The 26,448-nt window shown below is 34.6% G+C and overlaps 1 protein-coding gene and 1 long non-coding RNA gene across 4 annotated transcripts; one reads left to right on the top strand and one right to left on the bottom strand.

The window, feature by feature from the left end:
* Window positions 1-2,600: 2,600 nt before the first annotated feature.
* On the top strand, window positions 2,601-8,304 carry LOC145639023 (uncharacterized). Of its 2 annotated transcripts, none has more exons than XR_014114804.1 (3): window positions 2,601-3,001; window positions 4,076-6,997; window positions 8,063-8,304. It is a non-coding gene; the product is annotated as an uncharacterized LOC145639023 (long non-coding RNA). The 2 variants fall into 2 exon arrangements; XR_014114803.1 differs by having other exon boundaries at window positions 7,312-8,304.
* Window positions 8,305-12,561: 4,257 nt separating this feature from the next.
* LOC145639022 (small ribosomal subunit protein uS9c-like) lies at window positions 12,562-20,112 on the bottom strand. 2 transcript variants are annotated; one of them, XM_081690121.1, is made up of 3 exons: window positions 19,653-20,112; window positions 13,582-13,870; window positions 12,562-12,821 (listed from the first exon to the last, which is right to left on the bottom strand). In XM_081690121.1, exons 1-2 carry the CDS (start codon window positions 19,989-19,991, stop codon window positions 13,583-13,585), a joined length of 627 nt encoding a protein of 208 aa, XP_081546247.1. In that variant the 5' UTR covers window positions 19,992-20,112; the 3' UTR covers window positions 12,562-12,821; window position 13,582. The 2 variants fall into 2 exon arrangements, with proteins under 2 accessions (XP_081546247.1, XP_081546246.1); XM_081690120.1 differs by lacking the exon at window positions 12,562-12,821 and having other exon boundaries at window positions 13,383-13,870.
* Between the last annotated feature and the right edge of the window lie 6,336 nt (window positions 20,113-26,448).

Below are 26,448 nucleotides of genomic sequence, written 5' to 3'. Positions count from 1 at the left end.
ACCAATTTCGGCATGGGTAAACTTATGATTCGTGCTAATTATTTCTTGAACTCTACTTGGGAGAAAGGCATGAACAAGGTTTATGAGTTTTCTTAAAACTCATTGGCGACTCCTACTTGTTTCTTACAAAAAAGCGTGATGAGAGTATCATTTCTAATTCAAGGTCTCCCAAATAGTTAGGAATTCAAATCCTAATATACCCTAACAAGTGTAAAGTCCTAGGCTTTTAAAGGTCCATGAGCATCTAAGGAGAAAGATCCCCTACGATGGGAACACCCTACTTACACATACCAACTTTTAAAGATGGATGTAGAGAGGAAAACTCTCATTGATGAAACGGAGAAAATAATGGAGCGGGTTTCACCCTCCAGTTGGGTTTTAATGCAAAGCTTGATCATATCAGCAAAACAACGTTCACGAGATGGTTTAATCAAGGGTTGCCATCGGGCAATCCAAAGGTTATTGATGTTCGAAGTAACAATTTTGTTATTTCAGCTCATTCCTGATTTACGAAATATAATATTGAACAAAATAAGAGATAATGATTTTAGAACATGGTACAAGTTGGTGGTGACAAAGTCTACTAAATTATTTGATCTTCGAGATTTATGGGGAGAAAGAGTAGCGTTTCCCAAAAACTCTAAAGTTGCATCATTACGAATCTACGCATATCCTCTTAATTAGGATGCTCCATTCATTAATATACATTACAAAGCTTGGGATTATGGAATGGTACTTGATTTCCATGAATTCCCTACTCTTAATGACTCGTTCTTTCCAAGACTTATGAAATTCCAACAGTCCGCATTCAATAAGGTTTGGAAATATTGTGACGACAAAAAAGAAGACTTTCAGCTAGGAGCAAGGGTGCAATGTGCTAATATCGAAGTTAAAGAAGGAAAAGTTAGTCCACCGCATCACTTGATAATGTTTGGGAGAGTGAGGTATTGTCAAGATCCCATACTAATTCGTTAGAAAACTGTTAAAAATCCTACTAATTTAAAGCAAGAGCGAAGGGATTTTTCTACATTTCACAATATCTCAACGATTTTATAAAAAGAAAAAATAATCCTCCTACTATATTTCATGTTGGTAATACAATGATTGTGAACCAAATGAGATGAGAGAATATTTAGTAGATGGCATAACAATACTGAGTCTATCTACAAATATTTAGAAGATGTTAAAAGTGGGAAGTTTCTGTCATTTGAAGGCCATGAGTATCTGTTTGAAGCTTTTATGACATGGGATGAATCATATGCAGCCAAATGTGTCATAGACCTTGGCATAGAAGAAGAGAATCCTATGTATGTCCATTATGAAAACAACAAAGATAGTGAGGGTAGCATACAAGAGATGATGATGAACGAAATAATGGATGCTTGAGCCCACACCAGCAATAATTCAAGGAACCTTCACTTTAGCCAGTTTTTACTAATTGTTTCTATTTTATCTTCGTAAAAAGCAATGGTGTAGGACTGCTTTCTGAGTCAGGATAAGAATCCTATGTAGCTTTGTTTCCCTATATAAAGGGATTTAAGCCAAGAAGTGAAGGCAGAGTTAGATAGAGAATTTCTTTATAAGAATTAGAGAGTCCTCTAGAGAAAAAAATACTCACCTTAAGAGACAGATTGGTTGTCCATCTCTCTTAAAGTAGAGAAAACTCTAGTTCAGCTTATGTCTATTTAAGCATTCAGTTTGTTGTAATATACGAGTGTTGTAATCTTTTTAAGTTAAATAAAAGTTTCTTTCAAGAAGGAAAAGTTATCCCCTTGAACCTTATATATCAAATGTGTTATCTTTCTGTTTAAGATTCATCAAACACATTAAGAATTGTTTAATTAATTAGAGATTACGGTCAAAAGTAGGAAACGAAATAGATCTGTGATGTGCATGATCTAAGGAAGACAGGGTTGGGGTTAGCTACCTTGGTAAAGCCGGAAGCTCAGAACGCCAAAGGTTCCAATGTCGACTAAGTTCAGGCATTGGTCAAAACTCTCTAATTAAATAATTCTTATTGCGAAGCATGATGGGCTATTAAACAAAAAGTTAATTTATTTAGATATATAAATAGTAGAGTTGTGATAATTAGTACTGTTAAAAGTCATTAATTGAAAAACAAGTGATTATTACTCTTAATTATAAAATGTTATTACTAAGTGTTTTCTCTAGTAGTACTAATAATATCATCAATGGTATAATATAAAGTGTCGGTAATATTATTGATAGTTTCAGTACACTAGTGGAAAAATTGTCATTTGTAACAGGCTATTTGTAACGGGCAAAGGTATGCCCGTTACATTAAATATATCAGTAACGGACAAAATAGGAGTCCGTTACAAATATATAATATTCGTAACGGGCAATGCCCGTTACGAATAATGTAGTATTCGTAACGGGCAATATATTGCCCGTTACGAATACTGTATTATTTGTAACAGGCATATTGTGCCCGTTACGAATACTATATTATTTGTAACAGGCATATTGTGCCCGTTACGAATACTATATTATTTGTAACATGCATATTGTTCCTGTCACAAATAAGTTAGTCCAATTGTTGGGAGAGAAGCCCATAGCCCATTAGTTTTTTTTATTAGGGTTTTACTCTCCAGCTGTCGACCTTGCCCTCACCCCTCTTCTCTCTATCATTTCCACTCTCTCTTTGTCTCATTTCCTCACTCAATCTCATCTCGACGGTATTTCTACTTCTCACTCTTCAGGATTTATCTTCACTGAAAAAATTGGGCATTTCTACATCTCTCTCAATTTTTGTTGAATTCGAACGATGAAGAACGCTAATCTCAAGAACAATGATTCCGGAGAAAGAGGTGGCTTCATTCCCAATAACAAAATGAAGAACAACAACAACAACAACAACAACAACAATAATATTAAGATGAAGAAATATATATGCAGAGATTGGGAGGCACTGGTCTTTCACTTGAAGCATTTGCCAATGCTAAATCCAGTAAATATTCCCATAATCCTGCTTTGTTAAGTATGTTCCTCTTTCACTCTTCTCTATATTGCAATCTTTTTATGAATTTCTTGTGATTTTGGAATATAGGTATTGTTCTAATGTTTGATTTTTGGACGAATTTAGAGTATTTTGACCTTTGTTGATTTCATGGTGCTAATTGTTTTCATGGCGCTAATCTTTTCTCATTTTTGTATTTTAATTCCTCAATTTTCGTTGATTTCTATTTAAATGAGTTCAAATCTTGATGTATTTTGCCTTCTGGAAAACGGATTTTGTGTGCGGAACATGTTGGGTGCTGTTCTTTTATTTTGTGTGTGGATTTTCTCATTCTTAATTTGTAGATCTATAGTTGTTCTTTCTAATTTTGGGGAATTAAGCATGTTTGGTGTTATGATTGTGTTATACATTTCATTTTATACTCAATTTTGTTATTATCTTTTTTATTCGAATTTTTCGTCCTCTCAAACCCATCTTGAATTTTTGGATCTGAATTTTGATGGGTTATAATCAGTTTTGTCTTTTGAAATGGAGTGTGATGGGATGAATAATTGAACGTAGAAATTAGGTGCATTTTTTTTGTTTTTTTAGTATAACAATTTTCTTGAGTAAATTTGAAGTAGAAAAACCCCTTTTGATTTTGGGTTTTAATCAATCTTGGAGTATGAAAAGGCATAAAAGAGTAATTTTAGATAAATTGATAGAAATAAGGAAGTGGGTGAATTTATTTTTATATAGTACATAATTTGGAGTAGAAAAAAACCCATATTTCATGTAATCGGGATAAATGCTGGTTTGTGTGTCACTGCCATGGATTAGGAGTAGAGATAGATTATGGGTATTGTGATTACGTGTGTTGGATTTGAATTTCATATGTCAACTTGTTTATATTATTGGATATGAGAGTATTTATGTCATTGAGATAAAGCATATTCTTTTGTACCAATATATGTTGAGCAACTTGGTCCCAAAAAGTGTTACAACATATTCTAGTACTAGCCAAACTAATAAATGGGGTAGAACTCGGAATAATGTCGAATGTATGATACAATCAATTGTTTGCTTGTGGCAGTATCTTAATTTACAATGATTTAGTTTCAGGGGCTAATTGAAGAATTGAAGATATATATGTTGCTATATGATAGAGCAGGCTACGCGGATAGTGATCCAAACCCTGAAAGGTCACTCAAGAGTGAAGCATTAGATATTGTGCAACTCGCCGATCAGTTGGAGTTAGGACCCAAGTTCTATGTGATTGGGGTGTCAATGGGATCATATCCTACAATATATAGGTTGCATTAGATATTGAATTTTACAATATGTAGGTTATAGTTAAGCCGAAGAGACATGTGTTCATAACCGCAAAACTTCATGAATTTTTTAATATCTTGATTTGACTGGTTTCCCTGTATTTATCTCTACACCACTTGTACCTAGCTGAGTGAAATTCTTTCTAATGATCTGATAGGCTGGATATCGTGATGGTTTATCGGCTGGAAAAATGTTGCTGCACAAGAGGGTTTTAATTAGGGTTTCAAGGATTCCGTGATGATTATTAACAAGTGGGGCATTGTTAAGGGTGTTACCAGGTAAACAGCATCTAGGTAACTATGAGTTTTATGGTACCTTTCTATTTTTGGTGATGGTTTTTATGAGTCATTTGGTCCCTTGAATTTCTTAAAAGCTATCTTTCCTTTTTATTTATCCACTTGAATTGTCATATTCCACATTATCTGTCACAAGAATGTTCTTCAGTTCAAGAAACCATTAATGCTAATCCAATGACTAACAACTCGTTACAATGTGCGCATAACCTGAAAAGACAATGTTAAGCAATAAAGTATTTTTTTTCTGGTAATTTGAATTCTTTTCAGTTCCTTTCTTTATTCTACAACCTTTTTGTAGTGCCTTAGCTCATATCCCGAATGAGCTGAAGTTGAAACTTGTTCTGTGATATGCTAGAAAGTGAATCTGGCTACTCTCTCTCTTTTTTTTTTTATTTTTTATTTTTATTTTTTTAAATCTAGCTACACTAGCTAGCAATGTCTGAACACAAGCCGCTTTTTTTCAAAGAGCTCGAGAAACTTTGGCAAACCTCAACAGCTCTTTCAAAAGCAAGGGTTTTGTTTTCTAAATTAGACACTTTGTTGATAGATGATGAGCCTTACAAAGGCCTTTTGAATCCGGTAAATTACTATCTCTTTAACTTGCAGCAAATCTGATAAATTAGTCTTATGATCATGCTAAAATGAAAGCGAAAATCTTGTCCTTGCATCCAAACATTGGCATATATCCTAGGAATTATGATGCAGGAAATCTGATTGATGATTTTCTTGTACTCTACATTTCTGCATAGTTCTCCATGATTTTCTTACATGTCCAATTTAATTGATTTGGTTCTATTACATACTTGAGATTTTGTCAAAGCTTGCAAGAAAAGAGATTTCTTGATTATCAGTGGAATATATCTTATTAAGTAAGGTATAAAACACATATTTAAATGATCTGAGTTGAAAATCTCACTTAGACCTTCTGGGAACTCAACAATAATTGCATGCAAATCATGTTTAGCTGTGGCTATTTCATTGTAAAATCATACGGAGTATATAGGTATGGCATGCACTGTTCCAGAACCATATCTCCATAGTATGTTAGTATAAGTCCAAATTAAAATGGCAAGTCTGATACTTTACTAGTTAATAAGACTTAAAGCTTTATACGAGGACACAACAATGTTGGAAATTCCTTAGTGTCACAGTCTGGGTGTTTTGGCACCGGATCATGCAGCGAGCTCTTGCCTTCAACACCTGGACCGTGACACTTAGCGTCTTATCCTAACAAAAAAGTGTAATGTTTAGTTTTGACGATTCATGTCAAGCTTGGTTCTTAATTAGAAGGTCAGGGGGACATGGAAGGAGATACTCCATAACTAGGAAATACCAAAGCTTCTTTTAAGGAGCTAGCATTAATGGTATGTAGTTGACCGGTGTAGACACCTAAAAATGTCTCCCCAAAACCAAACCCGATGATGAACAACCTTTCACCGCCACTATTGGTCGGGTTCAGTATTTAATCCCGAGAGTGCTTAAAAAATCGTATTTGATTAAATTCATATTTTTGAACAGTCCATGGATTAGTCTTGATGTTTGGTAAAAGCATAATTTTAATTTCAGCCCAAACTTATTATTTAATTTTAGCCCAAACTTTTTTTTATTTTATTGTTTTATTATTTATTTTTGGCCCAAAACTTTTATTTATTTTATTTAATTATTTTTTTATTTTAGCCCAAAATAATAATAAATCAGAAAATGGCCCGAAATTATCAATCGGCACTTAAAATGCTGAGCGAAATTAGGGTTAAAAATGTATTTAGACGAAAAGGCAGGCTGGGAATTCCCGCGCCACGGCTGGTACCCACCGTGTCACGGGAATCATTCCCGTCTGACGGTGGGATTTCCCGTGACACGGGAAATCTGCCGTGACTCGGGAATTTCCGTGTCTTTTCCGCGTAAACCCTTAACGCATTTTCTTCCCCGTTTACTGAAAATTTCCCGCGTCACACCAAAATGCACCGTGTCACGGGAATGTTTCCCGTCTGACGGTGGGTTTTCCCGTGTCACGGTACAGTTTGCCGTGTCGCGGGATACTTTTTTTAGGGTTTTTATCATTTTAGGGTTCCGTGTGCTCCCTCAGCACATTTTCTCTATAAATACCCCCTCATTTCTGATGTACGAGGCATCAATTAATTCTCGAATTGATTTTTCTCTTTTATATGCTTTAGCCTAAACACTAGCCTACCCTTCTTATTTCAAAATTCTTTCTTCAAGTGCTCAAAGGAGTCCATATTTTACTCGTGGTTTTGTCCTTAAGCCAAGGCGTGAAAGGTAGAACTGTTTGAGGGTTTGGCCCCAAATCATCTCTACTTTATTTAATTTAATTTAATTATTGTTTTATTATTATTTCCTTGAAGTTACTAACTCGTTTATTATTTTGTAGTTGCAAACAAACAGAATCAAAGTAAGAATTATGTTCCTTTTATTTCTATTATTTTTCTAACGATTTTATATTGGTGGAATTATGGTTAAATTGCTTCCAATATTAATGTTTATTTTATTATATTTATTGATCACCCTATTGCATGTTTAAAGGGAATATGTAATTGAAAATCACGCCTAATAAGATAATTTGAACAACCGGTTTAGGATCCTTTTTAATCTTGTTATTAATTGAAGTGATCACAAATATTTTAGAATTATGTGTTGCATTAATATTCAACCAATTTAGATAAATAATAGTTTGGAGCGAGTTGAATATTTTGTTTGTGATCACAGGAATGCTTTTCAATATAAGAATCGAGTAGAGGCCAATACGGGCGAATGTGACTCCATGACTCACTTCGTACCATCATCCCCGATCCTCCTTTCGTGGTTCCGAACCATATGGAGTTAGTAATCTCATGGATTATGAATGGGGTGTAACCTTCACGGGTCAATCGTTGTTGCCTATAGTTGTCCCTTATCGTGGTTGCCTTTTATGATCCGTGAACGGTTTACAAGTTCCTTAAAAACTTGTTGGCGGCTCCCTACTTTCCTTGTCCCTAATCGTATTATGTCAATTCTCACTTCCTATGAGTGCCAAGCATATTCACCACATGTTTAACGTAGGCGCACTTCGAGCGACCCCTACAACCGGGTTTCACTTTTTTTAAACGATTGAAAGCAGGTTGTTATGATGTATTCATCAGGACAAATTCTTGAATATTTGTACTGTGTTGAAAATAATTGTTATACCTTAATATTCTCGATATAGTGGTTGTAATTGAAAATGGGATTTTGCTATACCTTGATTATAATGATAGAATTTGGCTGATTTTCTTACAGCTGGGTCAAGAATTTTTTTTAATTTTCTAGGAGATAATTACGAAGTACAGTATGTTAAAGTGATTTGGAGATGATGAAACTTTGGATTTTTTCAAAGGACATGAAAATTTGGGCATTGATCGATGCTAAAGTGATTTGGTTGCTGCTAGCCTGCTGCTCTTAATTAGTTGTTGTTGCGCTTATAATTAGTTGTTGTTCTTAGCTGCCGTTTTGCTGCTGCGCTCTTGGTTGCTACTGATGCTTTTGGGTGCTGCTGCAGTGTTGCTGGTGGTGACGTGGTGTTCCCTGTTTATTTTTTTTTTAATTATTAACATTTTTAATCATACAATGTGATGGGTTTATGAGTGTATGTGTATAATGTTGTATTCAGAGTATGTGTTATATTTGAATTTAGGTTTTTGGAATTTAAACCAATATATACCAAGTGTAAATATAAGTTTATCATATTATTTTATATAAGCATGTGAAAGCTAGCTGTCTAGCACATGCTGGACAGTTTTTTTTAATTGGGTCAAAACCTATTTGTAACGGGCAGATGTAACACCCGTTACGAATAACAGGGTTATTCGTAACGAGCACTTGTTTTGCCCGTTACAAATAACTACTTATTCGTAACGGGCACTTGTTTTGCCCGTTACAAATAACTGCTTATTCGTAATGGACACTGCCCGTTACAAATAACATTGTCTATCCGTAACGGCCGCAAACGTAACACCCGTTACTCGTTACGGATAGGTTGTTTTTTTCCGTTACGAATAACAATTTTTCCACTAGTGGTAATACTATAAGGAGTCCTAGTAAAATTGTATAAAGTTCTTTAAAAGAGGAAGGGGGGTTGACCACTTGTTATCTAACCTCCCAAGCCCTAGATTTCAAGGATGCACAAAGAATCTTTGCGTTTGCATTTCTTACCAACTAATAAAGATAATTTCCTAAATTGAGGCTTAACTTCCACAAATTGGACTACTTAGCAATTATGACAACTTAGGCGGGTGAAGGAAAGACAGTATTGGGATCCAAGCAACAATTGACTTCTTTAAGTTCTTTTGGTCCTTTAACATTTAACCAAAATGGAAACTCTTTCTTTAAACATTACTATATAAAAGGCTAGCAAACAAAATCAACCTTAGCAGAAAGAGGTTGCAAATTTTCGTTAGTTTTTACTTTTGTGATATCGTAGAAAAGCATCAAACGTATATAGGTGTTGTTTGGTTTACATACAAAATCATGGAAATTGAAAGTTTCTAGGATTTGCAAAATGAGTAAGTTGTTTGGTTGAATAAAATTTAGTGAAATGGAGGAAGTAGAACTTCCGAGGAATTTCCAATTCCCATAAAATATAGGAATTTACTTACCTAGTCACATTAAATTCCCTCATTACCAACCAAACAGCTTTAGAAATTCACATAATTTTTATTATGGAATTTAATTCCCATATATTAGATGTTCTTGGGAATTTTCACTTTCTAAGTTAACCAAACAACCCCATAGTTAACATCTATTCCGATGTGTGAACTTGTAAAACATGCTTAGAAGAGTTGATGTCTTGACTTCAGCTCAATAAATCATTAGTAATAACTTCTCGTTTAGAGAATTACTTTCTACTCTGCTAGTCTACTCTCTCCGTCTCTTTATTTTTGCTCAATTGTTATTTTTTAGGTCAAACTTGAAAACTTTGACTATAAATTATGGTCAATCTATAAAAGATAATATAGTCATAAGTGGTATGGAAATAATATAATCACGTTTTTATAATTTTTACATGTATGGAAATAAAGATATTATTAATTTAAGATGTTTTCAAGACCGTTCAAATAAGGTAAAAAAAGTGAATTGCTAAACACCGCCAACAAAAATGATCATCACCGCCAACATTCGGTATGAATGGACAATCGTACCCTTATTACTTCACCACCCCTTATCCTCCCGGCAACCCACAACTCCTTCTGATCGGTGATGACCACCACCACCCTGATCGGCGACCCACCATACCCTCCTCTATGACGACCCACCACCTTCCTTTGCTGGCGGGAAGGTGGTGGTTTAACATATTTTTTTTTAATTTCAGGCAACCGCGGTAACTGAAGCCCAAAACCGGTTACCGTGCACGATAATCGGAGCCCAAAACTGGTTATCATGCACGGTAACCGATTTTGGGCTTCGGTTACCACGCACGGTAACCGGTTTTGGGCTCCGGTTACCGCGCACCTTAACCGATTCCATGGTAACCGGAGCCCAAAACCGGTTATCGTGTCCGGTAACCGGTTTTGAGCTTCGGTTGGTACGGTTGTAAAAAAAAACCACCACCTTTCCGCCAAAGAGGGAAGGTGGTGGGTCATCTTTGAGGGGGATGTGGTAGGTCGCCGATCAGGGTGGTTGTGGTGGTGGTCGTCGTCGCTGGTCAGTGTGGTGGTGGTGTTAGTCATCAATTGGGGTAGTGGTGTCAAGGTGTTAGTGATTGGTGGCCAGAGGGAAGATAGTGGTGAAATACTAAGGGTATGGTTGTCAATTCACACTAAATATTGGTGATTTTGATCATTTTAAATGGCGGTATATAACACCCCCTAAAAAAATAGAGACAAAGGGGTAGTATGTCCGGCCTTTTTAGAGCCATGATGGTAAAATCAGTGTGAGATCGATATATATCTTCACTTATCACAATAGGCTTGGATCAACACCAATCAGATTCGACAAGGATCGCAGCACATTGTGATGTTTAAATCCTCTTGAAATGGATTCATACTATCCTCTGGGATTTTTCAAAGCGATTTGCAAATCTTAACTAGTGTTTGGTACGGGCGTTGCTCCGGGTGTTACTTTGATTATTTTTTATCATTATTATTATTAAAGAGGTTAAAAGAATTTTTTTTAATGTCGAAAATTATAATATTACAATAACAATAATAAATAGTTTTGAATAATTTTGTTTTTATTTATAATATGTATTTATATATTTATGTGTATAGACAAAACAACATTAGCTTATACCTTGGATGGTAATAAGTTGGTCTTCATTCAATGAGGCCTTGTGTTCAAGTTTTATTAGATGAATTTTAGGTGACATTGACATTTTTAGGAAAATAATAAAGTATAGATAGATTATAGGGTTATCTTAATAATTTTTGGGCCTATTCTACACTTAGAAATTGGGCTCTTATAAAAATAACTTTTTAAATAAGAAATTTTCTCAATATATATATATATACTACCTCTAATTTAATTTAGTTTTTAATTTTTACAACGTTTTTCAACACACTATTTTAACGATTAATATCTCTAATTCTAGACATTGAAAATTATATATATAAAAAAAAAAAAAAAAAAGTAGATATTAATAAAATATTTGAGATGATTCAAACAAGATCTCACTTGATTATAATTGATCATAGCTATAAATTACAAAAGTTAGTCAAATCATAGTTTATGACTTGTGTAAAAGTCAAACGATGTCAACTAAATAAAACGAAGGAAGTATCATATTACAACAATTTTAAACAAAACTCATTCAAATTTTTTTTAAGAAAAACACAATTGTAAATAATATCCCAATACAATCTCAATTACTAAAATTTCAAACTGTTCAAAAAAAGTTATTCTCCGTTGAAAGCTATTCAAGATTTGAGAAAATCCTCTTTCATATCCGGTGAAATCAATAAAAGGCAAAACGTTTAATTTGGAAAATTTAAAATTTATGGGTAAAACAATAAATTAAATGAGAAAATAGTAAGGAAAATAGAAGATTACAAAAACAAATGTCTCAAAAAAAAAAAAAAAAAAAAAAAAAAAGAAAAAAAAAAAGGAAAATAGAAGATTACAAAAACAAAGGAATTTGGGAGCAGTTTATGAAATTGATTTGCCGTAAATGAAGGAGGATGATGGTTGTTAGTTTCATTAGGCGTGAGAATAAAAGAGTCCAACAACTTTTTAACTTACACAAAGTCTTATATGTGGCTGGCCATACGATGTGGTCATCCATTATGAGGATTACTTCGTTAGTGTTATAGAGATTATTCGTTCAATTTTACAGGACTTACTTCATTAGTGTTATAGGGTTACTTAGGGGCTACTTAGTCAGTATTACATGGGTAATCGGGTCAGTATTATAGGGATTTCTTTGTTCTTTTACAACTTTTCACATGGTGTGCAGGTGTGACAAGCTGCAAACACACCTCCACACAAAACGCACTAACTTAACTTAAGGGCTGGGTTCCATACAAATTGGCCCTAAAAATTTCAGGCCCCGTGCTAAAGATCTATTTGCACAGGCCCTTAGCCGGGCCCTGCTCAATATTAGTCCTTGATCAGACACAATTTAGGAGTGTCCTTTGGCCTTGCAAATTCTGCAACTTAGACTAAAAGCTAATCTGCTTATTTAGTCTCGAGTGGGCGCTACAAAGGACTAAAGGAGAACGGATTTAGCTACAATTATAGCTGACTCAACCTATTGGGTACAAATACTATTAGATGGGGGGTACCATTGATATTTACCTTTATAGACATTAACTGAAATCTAGATCACCAACCAATTTTGCTACTGCAGACTGACAGTTAGCAAAGTGGATCGACAGAAGTATAGAAGATCCAAGAAGCTCAAGGTTAGCACTTATTCTATCATAGAGAAGATTGAAGGGGTTCAACAGGTTTGTTTCATTATTTGATCTAAGCCAACGGATTTCGCTCGGATAGGAATGATGCCTCTAATTGATGGAAGACTGTTTTCATTAATTGCACATATAAAATTACATTCTCTGATAAGCCATATACAAAAAGCACCTATTCCCACTCATACGACATCAAGGGCAAAAAAAAGGGGTACCAGTTAAATACAACAGAATGTGAAAACATCAGAAATTGCTTTTGAAACCTATCAGAGTTAGCTTTAGAAAAATTAATCCACTTGAGCACAGCTTCACTTGCCCTCCCTGGAATTTCTTCTGCCGCCTCAACTCTGCTAGAATATCCTGTGATTGCACAGCTGTTAAAAATCTAACAGACATAATTGATAACCTCCATCAACAGCAAGCGGAACCCAACAGTGTATATTGTACATATTAATCATGATACTCATTTTTTAAAGCTATAATTAAAGTAATTAACAACTGAAGTACATTTGCACTGATAAGGTGAAAATCAGGGGGTTTTACAAATTATTGGTTCATGATTAAGAACTTCAGTTTAGCAATTACTTGAATTGTTTTAGGAAGAATCCATAGGGTCAGCATTAGTTACAAAGTGTACCAAATACTATCAGTAAAGTGAAGGTTCACAGACGATAAATCAAATAATGCACAGCTTAATAAAAAAAATTGGGTATGAAAAAAGGCAAACAGAGCGTCTAACTCTAATTGGGTATGCTTAATAAATCAAATAAAAGTATACCCAGCCGAAATTTTTTTTTTGTACTCGTAACCTCTAATTGCAAAGATATGGGACACATATGCTGTTCATGATCAGTGGTGAAGTAGTGCCAGAAATTAAGTCCAAGAAAAAAAATTAAACCCAACGGCAGTAAGACTTAAAAGTGAAGCCATTTAATCTATTTATTTCACAAAATGATAATTGGATACTCTTGTTCTGAAACCATAATGCTTACATACGTTCATCAAAATTTAATAGGCCTTATGTAAGAATTACACAAGAACCCGTGAAAAGTTAATATATCAAGGTAAAAGATTCAGAGGATTCACTTGCAGAAAATATGGATCAAATCACTATTTCTACCTTAACGTTTTGAAAATTGAGGAGCTTTGCGAGCCTTCTTGAGACCAGGTTTCTTCCTCTCCACTACCCTGGAATCTCTAGTCAATAGGCCTTCTTGCTTGAGAGGAGCTCTATGACTAGCACTGACCTTCAGCAATGCCCTGGCAACACCAAGGGATATGGCCTGTGCTTGACCGGAAAGCCCACCACCATGAGCTTTGACAAAGACATCATAGTTTGTTTCGTAACCCAAAGTAGCCAACGGCGTTTTCACATATTGGAGCCAAAGTGGGTTTCCTTGAAGATATTCCTACAGAGATTAGAAACAAATATTAATCACTGCTCTACCTTAGCAAACTATTTTCCAAACAAGAATATAACATAATTTACACAATACAATGAAAGGGTATTTGCAAAATGGGACAAATTATACTGATATCACTCATTCTTTTATACTCTATCACTGTATCCAACTGCAGAGGCAAATGTCAATGATTTTGTTTGGACTGAAGGAATGGAGGGAAAGGAAGGGAAGGGAAGGGAAGGGAAGGGAAATAGAGGGATGGAGTATCTTTCATTTGGAGAGCAAAAGTGGGAGGAAGGGAATTGGAGGGGAGAGAAATGAAGGGATTAAATTGTAAGAAATTGATCTCTCCAACAATTTTGGAAGGAAAACACAACATTCTTTCATCCCCTCCCTTTCCCTCCTCTTCCCCTCCCTCCCCTCCCTTTCCTTCTTTTCCTTCTCCTTTCTTTATCCAAACACAGTGTAAGTGATAGGCCCCATTTCTTTTTTACTTGATAGATGCCCTGTAAGTATTCAGCACAAATAACTAATTAGCAGGTTCAAATAGGAAGAACAGATAGTGACACTGACTATATTCCTGGGGAAGACATCTACTTTCAGTTGTACTATGTTCCTCATTTTCAGCACTTCTATTTGTGGTAATTACAAATAAAATAGTCTTACAATGGAAGCTTTGTTCTAGACTTGCTTTTATAAATGTCTTTAATGCACTAATAGGCATCATGAGCAATTTGTCCCTTAAGTAACCACTTCTGAATTTTAAACAGAATGTGAGACATGGAGAAATTGTTGAAATTACAAATTAGTCAAAAAAACCTATGGGTTCTGATTAAATTGAGAGCAGTATTGTACTAAATATCAACGAGTAATATATTGGCAAATGCTCAATTGGGGACAAGCTGACAAGCCCGATAAATGAATCAAAGGAGTCGGGCAATTGAGCTAATTTTAGAGCATTTTTAATTGATTTGGCCTCAGTTTCATTCCCACCCCTTGTGTGTCCTTCCAAGAAAGTATTTTGAAGAATGACAATGAACCAGTGAAAGGGAAGGTGCAGTTGCACTATAAGTGTTGGCATCACAATCAAGTTAGTGCATAGTGGTAGCTTGAGGAGGTAGGCAAGAGAGTTAGAAGATGGAGAGGGGAAAGGTAAACAGGTTGTTATAAATGAAAAAGAGAGAAATTATGAGACTATTCATTGGAAATTAACATAAGCTGTTTTTTTAAGCTATGGGAGAGGATTAACCCTCTCAAAAGATTGCTATTCTATCGTATTCTGTAATCAAATTTATCAACCACAATCTTTATTTATTCTCTTAGTTTTTTTCATCAAAAATTGAAGTTCATAGCAGAAAGGTTCAGGTAACAACATCATTGAGGTTGAAACTTCATTTAAAGCTACTTAGGATGGAGTAAGCTAGAAGCAACTAATATGATCTACACAGGCTCAATCAAGGATGCTCTTCTGAAAGGCTCATCTCTATGTAAATTAAAGGACAATCTGAAGGAGCTATAGTGTCAATACATGTTAACGTTACTCCAAATACGAAGCTCATGAATACACCAATCATTTAGGCTATACATGCGGGACAATTACAGCAATATTGCAAAACAGGATCCTTGCCCAAGAACAAATTCCAAGTGATTTGAAAGTTATAGCAGCAGAATCAACAGTCACACAGAAGAATCAGGATTGTGGGTAATCAAGTGACGATATAATTCTATTTAATTTGGGGAGAGTAAAGGATTTACACGACTTTAGAGTTTCACAAGCAGCCGCACACTTTACCCTGATATACTTGACCATAATTATGACTTCAAAATTAATAAGAGGTTAATTACTCTGCACATCTCTCATTTACTATGCATAAACCTGGAAAGTCCATACTGAAAATCTGTTCGTTTCTTGGGTTAGATTTGTGCTGATTCACATTGCTTTCAGCTCATAGAATAGATGGTTCCAAGTCTATCGCACATAGCCACATAGTAATGCCTCAACAGACATCATATAATTCCATTTATAGAGCTTACTTGTTTTTCTGTAATTAAAGAAACATGATTATACAAAAGACCCAAAAACTATAAACAACTTCAAACATTTCTTTTCCAATCCATTTTCATTCCATAACATATCATAAATTTGTTTCAAGATGGCATAAGATACTCAAAATATTTACGAAACTATAATAAGAAACTTTCTTCAAATAAAAACCAAAAAATCTAGCAGACTATGTGATGGCTTCTGTAGCTAAAAGGTTCTGCTCTTTAACAAATCCTCTATGCACATAATAAACTCCAACTCTTATTCGTTTTTCACAAGGTCATTTAAGAATTTGAATTTTCGACTTTACCTGCAAATACAATAAAGTATTCATGTCCATGCATCAATTGCTAAGGCACAATTGCTTCAAAGCCTACAACATATTGGGTATATATGCATCCACTGCACAAGTAACTACACTTGTTGCCTTGTCAGTGTTGTCACCCTCACATCATAATCATATTATTAATAACATTGTTGTCACCCTCACATCATTAATTATATTGATACTAACTTGTTGTCAGCTTGTCATCTACCTGCTAGCATAAATCGAGTACCATACCTTGCTTTTCATTCCATCATTGTGTTATGCTTCTTTGGTGATAAGAAAGCTTATATAAGAACTGTAATTTGTAGCATTTTTCTTCTACTAATAAGACATAAAGCTTTTGTAGTTCTAAACAAAAATAAAATGAAAATCATTAACCCTAAATCTAATCAGAGATTTGCTAATTAGAACAACTACTTTTCGGCCTGTGCATTGTAGGGGCTGTTTAACATTGTTTTATGGGCAAATGAATAGATTAAGAAGAATTAGAAGAGGTGAACAATGAAATACGCACTTAGGAGAAATTTAGTCAAAAGGGATATGAAAATACATTGCATATGTATATTAAATGATAAAGTTATATTTTCTTTTTTGTTTTTGAAAAAAATTGTTTGAATAGAAGAAGAGGAAATGCGACATGTGACATGTGAAATAAGTGATTGTGATTTAAGAGGTATAGATAGCATAATCTTAGCTAGGCTTCGACTCACCGCAATCCTCTTTATTTAACTTTTGTAATAATCATACCCCTCTTTTATCTCAATCTAATGTATAGCCATTTCAATTCCACAAACGAAATCGTCTTCCATCAACAACCAACACATCAAATGGTAGCACTCCCTGGTATGCACATGTCAATTACAAATTTACGAACCTGATAGGGGATTGGACTACTCAAACGTAGAGCTGTCAAAAGCTAATCCGACCCGAATCCGATTATTAACCGACCCATCTGAACTCGAAAAAATGATGACCCAAACCCGACCTGACCCGACCTAAAACCAACCCTAGACCTGAGTTGACCCGAGTATGTGAAACCCGAACCCGAGCATGAACTCCTGGAGATGACCCGACCCGAATGTAACCCATAAATTATTGACCTAAATCGAACCCGACTTGAACCGAAATTGACCCAAACCCGTTTTAACCTGTCAAAATCCAAATTTAACCCGACTTATTACTAACCCGACTCATTCCTATCCCGACACGAATTTAACCCACCTGTTACAAACCCGACCAAAAATCAACCCGACTTGTTATGACCTGACCCAAATTCAACCCGGCTTGTTATTGACCCAACCTGAATTTTACCTAACCTATTACTAACCCGACCCAAAAATTCAACCCGATCTGTTACTAACCCGACTCGAAATCAACACAACTTGTTATTGACCCGACCTAAATTCAACCCAATCACCTTAAATTCAATTTAAACCACCTAATTATTGTTGATCAAAACATTTTGTGTATGGAGATCAAGTCGGTCCAAGCAGCAAAAGAAAGGAGCAACATCCCAAAATTTAAGAATTTAATATAGTACTCCGTATATATTTTTTGTATAGTCAAAGTAGATAATTATCTTCCTAAATTATAAACTATAGTTCCCTAGTATGTTGTCATATATATTAAAGTCAAAAGAAATAATTAGCTTGATAAAAATGATAATTATCTATTTATATTTAGTTGAACTCGAATATGACCTGACTTGGAAATGACCCGACGTGTAACCCGCAAATTATTAACTTGAATATAACCCAACTTGAATCCGAGAATGAACCGACTTAATAGGAAATGACCCAACCTGATGACAACCCGCAAAATATTGACTTGAACCAAACCCGACTTGAACCCGAGAATTACAGGACCTGATGACAACCCGCAAAATATTGACTTGAACCAAACCCGACTTGAAACCGAGAATGACAGGACCTGATGATAACCCGCAAAATAGACTTGAACCGAACTTGACTTGAATCCGAGAATGACCCGACTTGAAAATTACCCGACCAGATTATCACTCGCAAATTATTGACTTGAACCGAACCTGACTAAAACTCGAGAATGACCCGACCTGATTCTAACCCGCAAATTATTTACTTGAACCGAACCCGACTCAAACTCAAAAATTACCCAAACGCATTTTAACCCGTGAAAACCCGAATTAAACCCAACCTATTGTTCACCCGACCCAAATGTAACCCGACCGGTTGTTAACCCGATCTAAACCGGACCCCAATGCCGATAAGATGTATGACCCGACTCAAACATGACCCAACCCGAACCCGACCCGCATAGGTTACGGCATTAACCCGAATTAACCCGACCCACTCTTACCCGACCCGTTTACCCGAATTGATAGCTCTACTCAAACGTGGTCATTTGGTGCCCTTGACATATGAACAAGAAAACCTGTCCTTAACGAGATGGTACTTACTTTCATACAGGTGGTGCATGGCTGTCGTCAGCTCGTGTCGTGAGATGTTTGGTCAAGTCCTATAACGAGCGAAACCCTCGTGCGTGATTCTCTCGCGAATCGCCTTCCGCAAGGTATGGCATTCAGGGTTTGAACTCAGAGAAATCCTTCTTAATAGATACAAGACATTCGTTGCTGATCTAAAAAAGATAAGTTCACCGTGGACATTGCAAATTTAACTAAAAACAGAATTGTAAATAACACTATAACAGTTTGGTCAGATGTGTTGACGACTACTATATCGAGTAAAACCACCCACACGAAGTTCCTTGTACTTAATGGGGTTATATTAACCACTTCCTTTGATTTGAACATCCCATAAGAGCATTAAATGATTGTATCTAGGGACTTGTTTGAAATTTTCAACATGTCAAGTGCTAGCTTGACCCTTGGATCTAAAATATAGAATTAGATTGCCCAAGCTAATCTTTTTGAGAAAAATTGCCAAAAGACAGAAAAATAATATATTAATGAAATTTCTTTCCATAAGCTCATTTAAATAGCAAGTAGCTACCCACTGGGGCACAAACTAGCTATAAAGGGACTACTTAAAATCCTACATCCCATGACAACCTACTTTAACAATTAGCTTAGCATTAAAGATGCTCTAAAGTATTTTTATCATCCAAACAACTTCAAAGTTTTCCAATTCCCAAACACTCCAACTTCCTACTTCTAATTTATACTATTATGAACCAAAACAACACAAAGTTATACTAATATGAATGCACATACCACAATTACACCCTCAATCTAGTTATGCGATTAAGACAACTAGGCGCAAAGTTACAACGTTCCGAAGGAAATAAGGGCTAATTGGAGAGTTTTATGAGGGTAAAGATTGCAGCAATCAGCATAAACCTTAAAAACTAGAAATTAATTGCACAAACCAATCATAGATAGTAAAATTATCATAATTTTAAAGCAAAAACTTGCAACATACCTTAGCATCACGGTAATTAATAATGAACTTTCCAGTTCCTTCTTGAAGAACAACCCTAGCAATGGCGCACTTTCGTCTTCCCGTACCAATAACAGTCTGCGCAGCAAACCCGCCTGGAAGACGCGACTTCACGAATTTCTCAAGGTCGGCAGTTTCCGCCGCTTCCACCGGCGCAGTGGCGGCTTTTGCGGTAATAACGAGGGGTTTGACGGTCGAAGGGCGGGTCAATGAGAGGGGTTTTGCGCGCGCAATTGGTAAGGTTTGGGATTTAGGAGTGAGGTTGGAAGTGAATGAGAGTGAAGCGAAAGATGAAGTGAGAAATGATACTGAGGTCGCCATTGATGAGTAATGGTTGTAATGGAGAAAGCTTGACGTGTTCAACAATGGAGGAGAGAGAGAATTCCTCTGGTTAGGAGGGTGGATAACGTTTGTAGCAATTTCTACAAGGATTTGGGTATTCACTGTTGTATGGATGAAGTACATCTACATTATCTGCGAATTTCCCAATTTACCGTGAGCTCTTTTACTGTTTTTTATTACCTTTTTGTCATAATACTCCATCCTTTTTTTTAATACTTACTTCATATTTCCATGTGCGGAGTTTTAGAAAAATTGGAGAAATACAAAAAGTAATAAAATAAGGAGGTAGTGTCTATTCACAATTACTTAATTCCAGGTCAATTCAGTTCAGTTCAGGTTAGCTCCAATCAGTTCAGGTTAGTTCAGCTCCAATCAGTTCAGTTCAATCCAGCTCCAATCAGTTCAGTTTGATTTAGTTCATTTCATCTTCTAATATCCCTCTCTTATAAAATATTCATTTCAACTCAGTTCAGTTTAGTTCAGCTCAGTTCAGCTCCAATTAGTTCAGTTTATTTCAGCTCCAATCAGTTCGGTTTATTTCAATTCAGTTCAGTAAATGTGAGCAGGCCCGTAGTGGGGTTGATAATAGAATAAAAAAAAAAAAAAAAAAAGTTAAAAAGCAAAAGCAGTAGAGAGAATCAAGAAAAGAGAATATGAAATTATTAAAATATAATTTATGTTGGATCCACTAATTGAGAAAAATGAATTAGTTAATGTAATGTTATGAAATATTTGTGGATATCCATTATCTTCCCTTATATCATTCCGAAACAATCTAGATCTAGGGTTTATATTTATCTAAACATATTTGTGGATGTTCATCTTGTATCACTCTAGAACTTTCTAGAGTTTAGAGTTTATTATTTTTCAAGCAAACTCTATCAATTGTAATATATATATATATATATATATATATATATATATATATATATCCCTCGTATAAAATATAAGTAGAATACACATTTCAATTCCCTCTCAATCTTTATATTTCTCCTTATTTTACAAAACTTTATTAGCATCAAAGCTCTAATCAATATGTAAATTTTATTGTTGATTTCTTAGGTTAATGATTAATTCGTTGTATACTGGATGTGCTAAATTATACTCATTATTATCTTGTAGTGTCGCATCTTGGGAAGAAATTAGAAGGAGATTAATCTTGATCATGGGTTTTGAACTTTTAATAATGAAATCACACGTTTCAAGAATGTCATATCATTCACAATCCTCATTAATTAATTTGGGACTAGTACAAGAAGTCTCACGGTATTAATAATTTAGAATGTTAATGGTAGTGCCGCTTTATTTAATTACAAAAAACTATGATTTTTCGGTTGCATTGGTTTGTTTATCTTAAATCATCTTTCTCATCTATCCATAAGATAATAGATTAGCCTTAATCAAGGGCTATACTTTATTTTCTTTTCATTGACGTTTTCATGAGTTACAGGCTAGTAGATGACGTCGACAACATGAAGTTGATGATAAGGCTGGTTTTTATAGTGGGAAAGGTTTGATATCAGAAAAGTTCATTCTCAACTATCCTTAATTTTAAAATTTACATAACATGTTTATATTGTTTCCCAAATTTTCGTATTTTTATTATTCTAGAGTTCGAGCAATTTGGGGATAGTTGGATTTGACGCAGAAAATAACTAATTAGTAGTTTTTGTTTTGACTATGAGTTTTGTTTAGTTTGAATCTAAAAGGGTATTTAGAATTATTATTGGTGTTAGTTTTATGAATGTATGGTTTTCATGAACTTGTAGTACATATATTTGCTAAATTTTTTGTATTACTTTTCCTATCTGTAAATGAGTTCGGTTATTTCTCTATGCTTGATAGCAAATATGAATGGTTTAGCCTAAGGCACATGTGAAACTATTTATAATTTATGTATTGAATTATGTTGTACATATGCATGATTTTATAGTTCAAGTATGATATGGACCATGTGGTTTTCCACTAACATGAACGTGTTAATGTTGATTTCTTATGTGCTTGTTTCAATTTTCTAATTAAGCTTTATTAGGCAACATATTGATATAATTGATCCGACAGTATAGTTGATTCAATTGATTCAGATATGTTTTTATTAAAGCGTGAAGTAGTAGGTTCTCATATTGTTTTTACCTTCTCATTCTAAAAGGTGTAGATAAATTGACTAATTAAATTTATATTATTATGAATTATGGGAAAGAGGCATATATTGAACCTGGAGTAATACTTGTACATATGGACCTGAAATTCCATTACGACAATTTATTTATGCCCTTAAAATATCTAATTGTTTTGAAAGTATGTTAACTTCACCATATACCACAAAGTTTAAGCTTAATTCACCGTATACCTCCAAAAACTTTCTAATACACCAAATACCTCTCAATTATTGTACATTATCATGAAATGCCTTTTTGGCTAACTGCCGTTAGTGAGCCGTTTGGGGTAATTTACCATTTCACCATGTACCATTTTATGTAAAAGTTTTTTCACCATATACCATGTTTTAAAAGTTATTTCACCATTTACCCATGTTTTGGAAACGATAATATTTTCAAAAAACTAGCTGTTGAACACTAATAACGGCTAGTTTGTTTATTATATAAATGGAGTGTTTGAGGGATTCACGTAGTACTTCACACTTCCAAAAGCATTTCTAAAAGATGTCCACACACTCAAGATCATCATCTTCCTCTTTCGATTTTTCGTATGTAAAAGTGCTCTTTTACCAAAATATAGCTAAGAATTCTAATGCATATTACTTTTAGCAATGATACTTTGTTTAAAATAATCATTTTAACGTAACTAATACAATAACAAAAAACATAAGTACTCCTATTTTAATTTCTATGTCTACTATCTTTTGTTGTCTTGCTACTCTTCTCTTGAGGTCCTTCAATTCTTGCTTCAACAAGCTCTCACCTCTATACAATTGCGTGTTTATCCCTCCCCTGTTTTGATTATCGTAACCCGATGCGACATTTTACTCCACCTAACCCTTGCACCATCTGAATGTCTCACATACATCACACTTATAGTACAACCGTTGTGGATTTCTTGCCAAATCTGAGCTCCTTATTGCAAACTTCCTACCACAACAACAAGCTTTGTTAGGCACTTTTACATACAAAAAATCGAAAGAGGAAGATGATGATCTCGAGTGTGTGGACATCTTTTAGAAATGCTTTTGGAAGTGTGAAGTACTACGTGAATCCCTCAAACACTCCATTTATATAACAAACAAACTAGCTGTTATTAGTGTTCAACGGCTAGTTTTTTGAAAATATTATCGTTTCCAAAAAATGGGTAAATGGTGAAATAACTTTTAAAACATGGTATATGGTGAAAAAACTTTTACATAAAATGGTACATGGTGAAATGGTAAATTACCCCAAACGGCTCACTAACAGCAGTTAACCAAAAAGGCATTTCATGTTAATGTACAATAATTGAGTGGTATTTGGTGTATTAGAAAGTTTTTGGTGGTATACGATGAATTAAGCTTAAACTCAGTGGTATATGGTGAAATTTCCGTTATCTAAATTATTATTATCCTTATAAGTTGATAAAATTATGAAGTATACTATATACATTATATTGATTGATGTGTGATTAAATTCAATTATAGTATTATGTACCTACTTGAAATTAGATTATTGGAATGAATGTAAATTGAATGATGCGCGGACCCGAAATTCCTTATATTTATAAAGAGTATTCACACACATAGACTTAAAGTTGCTAGCTTGAACATATAAAGGGCTTAAAACCCTTAAGGATAATACAAAGAAATGTGCATGATCTACAAAGCTAAAGCATGTTGCTTAGATATCCACTACATACTAACGTGATTCAATAGCACAATGTCATGAAATAATATTATACAAAAGATATTGAATAGTATTCTAGTTATTGAACTTTGGGTGAGAATTTGAATGATTAAAAAGTTAACAAGAATGTTTGCATGAAATTATTCTTGATTATAAAGTTTATAAAAATTGCAAATATGATTATATATATCATCTATTTCACCTAGAAATAATGTTATGAGTTCAAGTAATTAAACATGACATTGTGAGCAACTTGCATTGCTTGGAAAATATATTTATTAAGCCCATACTTATAAGAAATTAATATAATTGTGCAGGAGTTACGAGTAAGAACAAGTTTGTAAGAATAAATTTATTATGTTTGATACATGTATTGCTAAAAGAATTTATGCCTTGTGGATAGGATTTAAATGTTGTTGGATTCATTTCATGTCCCACGTACAAGGATTAGGGGGAAACTGTAATAATTGTTCCATTATTTTATCCTTGCACATAAATAATAAAATATATTGATGGTTAGTTTGGAACATACATTAACTCAAATATTAACTATTTACTTACACTACTACAAAAAAAGTACTTTCTCGACACTGGGCCTTCGACGCTAGACTGGTAGTGTCAGCTCTGAAATGTACTATGCGTGTTTTACCGACGCTTTTTAGCGTTGATAAACTCTAGCACGTGACTAACACGTGAATTCAACACCAACAATTTCAAAATTTAGGAAAAAAGAAAAAATAAACCAACCCCTTACCACTCAGTGACTCAGTTATCAACCCTAACTATTCTTCTCATCTTCATACGTAATTCTACAAAGAGGCTCATGGAACCATGAATTTCAAACTCAAATCTTCACTCCTCTGTGAATCAAATTCAAATTCAGATCTTTGCCCTTCTTGAATCAATTTCAAAGCGTGCTACATCAGTTTCAAAGTTACATTTTCGTCCGTCGTCCCTCTCGATCTATTCTATTTCGAAATGAGGTAAATCAATATAAGTTTAGATTTTTGTCTCTCTAAATCATTTCAAATTAAGGTACATCAATTATATATTCAGATCTGTCTAATGTTAATCAATTTGTTCCTCATCTCTGTGCCGACAACATTAAGGCGTATATTTTGTTTTTGTTTTTGTTTTTCTTTTTTATTCGAAATTGGGTTTGTGGATTGTTTTTAAAGCTTTTTTTCCCAATAATGTTACCGAAGTATGGTCAGATGATGGGTTTAATTGATTGAACAGTAAAAATTTCAAGGTTTCTTAAGTCTGGTGGGTTGTTGTAATCGACTCAGGTGGGTAGGATGTCGGATCTGAGTATGGAGTTGCAGGAATCTGGGTGGGAAGAGCTCCGAAAAGAAGCCCAAAAGATTTAAGGTAATCTTGATGTTAAGCTTTCTTCTTATGCTAAGCTCGGTGCTCGTTTTACCTAAGGTAACCTCATTTTTTTTATTCTAATTTTTCTAGGTATTTGTTGTTCTTAACATTTTGATTTGATTGATTTTGAATTAGGTTTTAATGGGTCTACATTGTGTTAAATTTATGTATCCTAAATTTGATTTCAGATTTTGATTATTGCATTAGTTTTTGCTTCATGTTTTTCTGAGTAGTTAGTTTGTTTTTGTATAAATTGATGTTGTTTGTTTATAATTATGGCGATTGGGTGTAGATAGAGTTCATTTAGTTACCAATTTGGTTAATTAGTTTTGTGGGCAGTGAATTTTGATTAGAAGAATAGAACTCTGACTGTGTTATATTAGATGGTGTTTTAAGGTGAATGGGTTGTGTAGACACCTAAAAATGTCTCCCCAAAACCAAACCCGATGATGAACAACCTTTCACCGCTACTATTGGTCGGGTTCAGTATTTAATCCCGAGAGTGCTTAAAAAATCATATTTGATTAAATTCGTATTTTTGAACAGTCCATGGATTAGTCTCGATGTTTGGTAAAAGCATAGTTTTAATTTCAGCCTAAACTTATTATTTAATTTCAGCCCAAACCTTTTTTATTTTATTGTTTTATTATTTGTTTTTGTCCCAAACCTTTTATTTATTTATTTTCTTATTTTAGCCCAAATAATAATAAATCAGAAAAAGGCCCGAAATTATCAATCGACACTTAAAATGTTGAACGAAATTAGGATTAAAAATGTATTTAGACGGAAAAGCGGGCTGAAAATTCCCGTGCCACGGCAGGAATCCACCGTGTCATGGGAATTATTCCCGTCTAACGGTGGGATTTCCCGTGACACGGGAATCTTGGTGTGACACGGGAATTTTCGCGTCCTTTTCGCGTAAACCCTTAACGCGTTTTCTTCCCCGTTTACTAAAAATTTCCCGTGTCACTTAAAAATTGCACCGTGTCACGGGAGCGTTTCCCGTCTAACGGTGGCACTTCCTGTGTCACGGGATACTTTTTTAGGGTTTTTATCATTTTAGGGTTCCGCGTGTTCCCTCAGCACATTTTCTCTATAAATACCCCCTCATTTCTGATGTACGGGGCATCAATTAATTCTCTAGTTTTTTCTCTCTTCTATGCTTTAGCCTAAACACTAGCCTACCCTTCTTATTTTAAAATTCCTTCTTCAAGTACTCCAAGGAGTCCATACTT

This window comes from Chenopodium album, chromosome 7, assembly GCF_948465745.1.
Source record: "Chenopodium album chromosome 7, dcCheAlbu1.1, whole genome shotgun sequence".
Taxonomy (NCBI): Eukaryota; Viridiplantae; Streptophyta; class Magnoliopsida; order Caryophyllales; family Amaranthaceae; genus Chenopodium; species Chenopodium album.
Note: the sequence above shows the minus strand (reverse complement) of the source record. Positions and strands in the feature narration are given on the sequence as shown.

Bases quoted from the DNA above. Each gene is read 5' to 3' on its own strand.
- LOC145639022 (XM_081690121.1), bottom strand. From the start codon at position 19,991: ATGGCGACCTCAGTATCATTTCTCACTTCATCTTTCGCTTCACTCTCA. The intron at 13,871-19,652 runs GTATGTTGCAAG...TAATCTCTGTAG, and splicing joins TTAATTACCGTGATGCTAAG to GAATATCTTCAAGGAAACCC.